The sequence below is a fragment of the Ailuropoda melanoleuca genome, chromosome 20, assembly GCF_002007445.2.
Source record: "Ailuropoda melanoleuca isolate Jingjing chromosome 20, ASM200744v2, whole genome shotgun sequence".
Taxonomy (NCBI): domain Eukaryota; kingdom Metazoa; phylum Chordata; class Mammalia; order Carnivora; family Ursidae; genus Ailuropoda; species Ailuropoda melanoleuca.
The window spans coordinates 731782-739219 of NC_048237.1; the positions used below are offsets into that span (position 1 = coordinate 731782).

Consider the following 7438-nt stretch of genomic DNA (forward strand, 5'->3'; position numbering starts at 1 on the left):
GGCGCCCCCTTTTTCGCTGTCTTGATAAGTGTCCTTTGAAGCACAAAAATTTTTAGTTTTGATGAAGTTCCTGTATGTGGGTTTTTTGTTTGTTTGTTGGATTTTGAGCTTATGTTCAAGAAGACTTTATCTAAGGGAGTCTTGTACTGTCTGTGTTGAGGTGCGGCCCTCTTCAGAGATGTTGAGTCCATTCTGCCCATGGGTGTTATTAACTGAGAATAATGCTTATATGAAGATACTAGCTTGCGGTTTCCCAGATGACACAAATATTCATAAATTTTTTCATAATACCTAATTTTTTAAAGTTTTTATTTTAATTCTAATACAGTTAACCCACAGTGTTATAGTAGTTTTAGATGTACAATGCAGTGACTCAACACTTCCATACATCACCCAGCGCTCCCCGAAACCAGTGCCCTCCTTCATCCCATCACGTGTTTCACCCATGCCCCTGCCCACCTCCCCTTGATAACGCCAGATGACGCAACTTTGTGTATGAAGAGAGAGCTTCAGTTAAGAATCCTCAAAGATGACTTTTTCCTAGAACAAAGCTATTTTAAATAAGAGTCCAAGATCAGTTGTGTGAACTGCTGCTGACATTCAGACGAAGAGTAGACAATTCTTTATGGAACAGGAACTTGTAAAATGAGATTGAAAAAAAAATTGCAATATTTTTTAATTAAATAAAAAAGAAAATTGCAGATTGCTTCGTAGTACAATTTTTATTGTGATATTTCCATTCCTAATCACATTCAATTACCTAATGTTTTCTCTTATGTTTTATTAGTAAAATGTCATTTTGTCAGACCCACTTTTAAATTTTACAATGGTCTTATTATATTTTGACCTAAGTCACATATACATGGATATATAATCTTAATTTTATTTTTACATATTAATATAACTATATATTATATATTAATATAATTTTATATTATAAATTATAACATCTATATCTGTATAGTCTGTGAGCTCCTTGGTGGCAGAGACCATATATGTGCATCTCTTCTTACCAACTTATTTTCCAGAACATGGTACTTGATAAACTTTTGTTGAACTGAGTCCCAAGTAATTTCCTACAATAAAACAATTTTGAAAATAGATGGTTTAATGCACTTTCCAGCCAAAATATGGGGGCAGTTCCTTCCAAAAATATTATACACTGTTATATGAATTCCTCTCCTTGGCCAATGTCTGCGATTGGCTTCAGATTTTTGGCACTGTGAAAGTAGGGAGTTTTTAAGGCAATAGCTCATCTCCTCTCCGGCAGCAGTCCTAGATCACTCCAGAAGAATTCTTTTTCCTTTTCAAACCACAGGTCATTCCTTCCATTCCTTTAGTTTTCACTCAGAAATACTTTGGGGATTGAAATAGTTTGTGTGTATGTATTATTAATGGAATTAGATGGAAGCATTACTATTTCCAGTGCCCACTGGAGCTTTATGGCCGTCTCTGCACGCTACGGCTCAGCTGGCCAATTCTGTGGTAGTATTTTGAGGTTGATGTGCTGTCCATACTTGTATATATTTAAGCATTGTCTCTATGTATACAAACACTCTAACATGGGATCAATCCCCATTTAATAGATGATCGTCTCTGAAAACTTCTCTAACAAGAAAATACTAGAGAGGGTAAATCAATTTTCCTATGATCTCCAAAGTTGTTTTGTAAATCCCCTTGTTAGCCCTATTCCTTTGAATTATTATTTGTCTCTCAGTCTTCTCCTCTAAAATCAAAGCTGCTTGAGGTGAGGAACCATTTCTTGCTCATCTTAGCACATATCAGAGTATCCAACAAAGATGCTTCACAGACCTTTGCCAAACAAATGTGTAAATAAATGAAAAAAAGTGAGTGAATAAATAAGCGAATACTTGTCCAAGATGTCCAAAGGCACCACAAATAGGAATCCTCACTCCCTATCAAATATCCAGTGAGGAGCATAAAATGTACCCCAAAGTCTGGCTCCTGGTTGGTACAGCAGTTGGCATTCGTAATTCTCTGATATTAAAGGTCTTTGTCCCAGTTCCAATTCTACTAAAAACAAAACAAAATTGAATACAACGAATAAAAGAATGTCAAAAATGGACAAATGAAAGGGACGCAATCCAGTGAAAAAAATGAGCGGTAGCTTTAATTCATCTTTGTAATACAGTGCAAATTAGAAAACCACATCAAAGGCTATTATTCATGAACTTTCTCTTGGATCTGCTTTTGGAAAGACACCTGGGATTACTGTGGAGAAGTGAGTCCCTTCTCAATTTGCTTTACCTCACTTCCATATGACAGTAAACACAATGTTTTTCATGAAGTGTATATAAAAACACACAAATAATCCATTTATTCTATTTTTATTTATTTTAAGATTGTAAGGAAATTTTTCTTAAGATTCTTGATTTTCATAAACAACTGAAAGACTCTACTAAGAACTTTAATAAGTTTTTAACTTTTGGCAAGTTCACAAATAGATCTCTCAACGAACTGGATTAAAACAATGGATCCTCTTCCCAGACAAATGCATGTAAGGTCAAAAACATAAAACTTACTAATGGGGCTTATAAATTTTCTTTTTTTTTTTACCTTCAAATTTTATTTAAATTCTAGTTAGGCAATAAGTTTTCTGAAGCCCATCCTTAGACTCCCTGGTGATCATGGACCCTTAGGTTAAGTTGTCACAGATTGGAGGATCTTATGATGTAATGATGGTATTGATTATGCTGTATCAATAATAATATGGATTTATAGATGAGATAGAGTCAAGGAATTTTGCTTGAACGAGAAGGGCAGCCTTGATGACTTTGGAGTTCTTCCGTGGGTCCAGAATTTGGTCATTTGGTGATGTCCATGATGACCATAGGAAAGAGAGGGACAACGGAGAAGACTTGGACTCAAGACTGGTTATAACACTCCCTTCACGTCACTGTCTTCCTATTGAAACTCTTAGCAAGTAGAAGATCCCCCAAAAGGCTTGCTCCCACCTTCCTAAACGTATCCTTCAAAGCTTCCTTGACTTGCTTATTGCGTAAGGCATAGATGAATGGGTTCAGCAGTGGTGTCACAAATGTTACCACGGTCGCTGCCCAGTTAGTATCCACAGAGCCACTCTGTGATGGTCGCACATAGAGAAAAATGGCACTTCCATAGAAGAGGGTCACTACCATCAAGTGGGAGGTACAGGTAGAGAAGGCCTTCTGACGACCTGAAACAGAAGGGATGCGCAGGACAGCCAGAACTATGTGGCCATAGGACACAGCAGTAATCATCAGTGAGGGCACAATGACAAGAGAGGCCAGGACAAAGTCAGTTTCCTCCAGTTTCTTGGTGTTGGTGCATGCCAGGCGGAGCAGTGGGCCACTGTCACAGAAGAAGTGCTGTACCACACCATCCTGTTCACAGAAAGGAAGTAAGGCCACAGCCACTGTGGGGCCAAGCACAGGGAAAAGTCCCCCCATCCAGCAGGCCAAGGCCACCCGAGAGCACACAGTGCCATTCATGAGCAGGGGATAGTGCAGAGGGCGACAGATGGCCAGGTAGCGATCCACAGACATGACAGCCAACAGCAGGAACTCAGAGGCCCCAAGAAAGAAGTAGAAATAGAATTGAGTAATACACGCAGCAAAGGAAATAGTGTGTTGCCTTGAGAGGAAATTGCTCAGCATCTTGGGAATGATGACGGAAGTGAGCAAGATCTCTAGGCAGGACAGGTTACCCAGAAAGAAGTACATGGGAGTCTGCAGGCGAGTATCAGCTCCTACCACCCCAACAATCAACACGTTGCCTGTTAGAGTCAGCAGATAGACAAGAAGGAAGACAGAAAACAGTTCCGCTTTTGTGTTATTGAGATTCGGGAAACCTGCCAAGATGAACTCGGTCACACCACTGCTCTGGTTCTCGCCTGGAGCCATTATCTTTCCCACCTGTGTGACAACAGGAACCTGATCCCGGTGAGGACACGTCTTCTCCAGAACAATCCTGAAACTTCTTTTATTGTGATATGACGCACATATCCCCACTTTCTCCAATCCCTGTTAAGATCTGAAGAACCTGAGGTCCTCATCTAATTACTTTTAAAGCTGGAGAAGATTTTCCAGGAAGGGTAGCTAACACTTAGGTGTAAAAATGCCAGGAGCCTCCATTCTTAGATCCTAAATGGTGATGCCTCATTTTTATAATAATGAGATCTTTGACCATCTGAGTTGGACAAAAATATCAAAAAAATGATTTCATGAAGAATATGATTCTCATTCCACCAAGATCAGGACTTGAGTAGGCTGCATAGCTTTGAATTCCATCATCTCCATTTTCTAGCTGAGTAGCCTTGGGAAAGTTATGTAATCACTCCTGCGCTTCTCAATCGTGAAATGCTGTAAGAAGCAAGTGAAATAAGAGTGCAAAGCGTTCAAAAGACTTTCGAGCACTTAGCTGAAAAACGATGTGGTAGAGAAAGCCGTATAAGTTAGGGCACCAGACTCTAGACTTGGCTTGGCATTGCTCTTGGAAGGTGACCAACGCATCCAGCTCGTTTGTCCTTCAACTGCTTGGCTGTGGAATGAATCATAGCAATCTAGGTCATTAGTACATCTATTATATAAAATGACCTTTTTCATGGAGAATTTCCCCCAGAACTTATGGGTCTAACTGAACTCAGCTTGTCATAAAATGCTTGCCTATCTAAAGCAAGTTATGGTATGTTTAAAAAAGAGAATAGGGCTAAACTACACTGAATCATTCGATCAGGTATCCACATCTATATATTTAATGTCAACATTAAGCTAAATATTCTGGGGAATATTAGGATGAGTTTCCTTTTTTTTTTTAAGATTTATTTATTTATTTAGAGAATGAGTGCACACCTGGACAGGAGGAGGGGCAGAGGGAGAGGGAGAGAAGCAGACTCCCCGCTGAGCACAGAGCCAGACTTGGGGCTTGATCTCAAGACCCTGAGATCATGACCCTGAGATTATGACCTGACCGAAGTCAAGAGTCAGGCGCTTAACCAACTGAGCCACCCAGGTGCTCCTAGGGTGGGTTTCTTACGCTCTTTCACTCCATGATACCAATCCAACACCCTTTCACAAACCTGGGTTCTACTAGATGACTTGCCAGAGACAGAATCAGGAATTCATGGACAAAATCAGAAATGAAGTCTTTAATATTTGATTCAAATCCTTCCAGTTTTAAAGTCCACCACCAGTTATAAGAATCAAATCGATGATATTCTGAAACTTGGTTTAAAAAAAAAGCCTCAGTTATTAGAATACTGATCACCTTCAGCCATGCAAAGCGTAAGAATTGACCTTAAGGCCTTGGTTCTCAGCCCTATTGTTCTCTGGCACACTCCAGAAGTCTTTGCTCCCAGCAGGCAGTAACCTCTTTGCTTACAATGTCTCAACTGCGGGTCCCCACGTGAGTAGGAACTTTTTTGTACTTTTGTGTAGCATAAAGGACTTCTGTGGTCTTTCTCCCTAGGGATTCCATTCAGAGCCTCATCTTCCTCCAGCTTCTACAGGAATTGACTCACTGTCAGTAAAATCATTCAACTCCTCTTCTGTATTGATTATATATCAGTGCTAGCTATACTTTGTGATTCAGAAATAAAGGAGACGTTGCCACTGATGAGGTTACGGAACGTACGTGAGGTTCAGTGGGGTGGAGTCCGGAGCCGACGACCAGGAAAGAAATCTCGAGACGTCTTTGGTGCAAAATTGGTGGCTTATGACAGGACCCGTGGCCGGAAGAGCTGCTGCCCCGGCATGGGAGGGGTGGCTGATTAGATAAACTACGTACGGGGTTGGGGGAAGGTAAGGGAAAAGGGAGGTTGAGATCATACTTGCCTATGTTAAAGAAGACTCACAAGGTACAGAGGCCTTGCCATTGTCTAGGGAAGGTGGTTTTGCCCTCTGGCAAGGCACGGACATTAAGACGGTTGGGAACTTCCTGGAGGCTGCAGATTATAAGGACATTTCATTGTATCTACTTTCCCTTCAGGAAGCTAAGTTAGTGATAGAAATGCTTGGTTCTTGTCAACTGCTAAGACATTGGGAAACCGAGGGAGACTTCAGTCTTGCAGGATCGTGGTGTCTATAGGTTAACTATTTCTTTGCCCCCTAGGGCAGCCAGGAGTGCGTGAGGAATGTCACGTACACCTCGTGGTGGGGTGTGGGGGTGTGTGTGTGGGGTGTCCATTCCGGCTTTGTCCTCAGCTAGCCTTCTCTTCCCTCCTCAGTCAAGGTCCCTCCTGTTCACAGAGGTTCAAGCAGTTCTTGCTGTTGCCACCTAGTGGACATATGGGTGAACGCATTCAGGTCATGTCTGTGACTCCCTGACCTGAGCTGCCATGAGAGGTTGCTTCCTTCCTGCGAGGAGAGGGCCGGAAAAGGATGGGCCCGGAGCAAGCCGACAAGTGTGGCCCGGCCGACGCCCCTCTGCTGGCCTGGAAGCGGGACCCGGTTGCTCTACTTAGAAGCTGAGTTCTAGAGCAGGAGGGCCTGGAGTGGCTGGGGTGTGTCCCGGGACGGGGTCTCGGTGAGGGGTGTTCCAGGACCGGGGGTGGGGGGGGCGGTGTAGGCAGGGACGCTTGTGGAGGGAGGATCCACGAGGGCGGTATGGACAGGCTCGTCCCTGCTCCACGGGTCCCGCCCAGGTAGCCTGATGGCCTCACTGCTGGCTTGTCTTCCGCATGATTTCAGGGTTCATCTCTAGTCTCCGGGGACCCTCCTTTCCCGAGCAAGGCTCCACGGAAAGAAAGGGAGCATAGATAGAGGACCCTGCAGCCAGTACTCCAACAGTGGGACTAAAGTGTGTTCCCGAATTTGTGCTTTTAGGAAAGAGTCCTAAAGCAGAAGAGATTGAGGGCACATTGTACTCTTCAGTTGAAGGATGAGACTCAAAGGATTGGAGATGTCTCAATTGTTTCGGCAGGCGGTGCCGCTGGGTAAATGATGTGTAGCCCCTGAAAATGCCCAAGGGGACAGGAGTAGCGGTGCCTGTCCACTGTGGGGACCTCAGGGCGAGCAAGAGCCCGGCTGTGGAACCCTCCCTGCCCCACCCTGTCCCTCACACAGGCAAACCCCCTCCCCCGCACCCGCCCACCCATACACTGCGAGGGAAAGGACTGGCAGAGGGACGCCGTGTGTTATGGGCTGTCATGGTAGAAGGTAGAAGCAATGTGTCTTCCTTTCTTCATATTTACATCACTGTTTTACTAACAAAACGTGACCTGCTTCAACGCTTAGGGGACTTTTTAATTACCTGATGTGTCTGTAATAAAGAGGAAGATTTAATATGCAGCCTTAATATTTTTATAACATGCCCATTAGAATCGCTGAAACCTGGCCTGTCCAGGAAAATGAAAGGTTCTGAAGGTGTCTCATGGACCCAGATATTTCTGGCTCTTGGGTCACACTTACAAAAGGGAAGCCTATCCCAGATCATGAACACA

General features: G+C 43.2%; 1 protein-coding gene across 1 annotated transcript; it reads right to left on the reverse strand.

The window, feature by feature from the left end:
- Positions 1 to 2848: 2848 nt before the first annotated feature.
- On the reverse strand, positions 2849 to 3902 carry LOC100483896 (olfactory receptor 6S1). Its single transcript, XM_002929518.2, has one exon. The coding sequence runs from the start codon at positions 3900 to 3902 to the stop codon at positions 2910 to 2912; it is 993 nt and encodes a 330-aa protein (XP_002929564.2). The 3' UTR covers positions 2849 to 2909.
- Positions 3903 to 7438: the final 3536 nt, after the last annotated feature.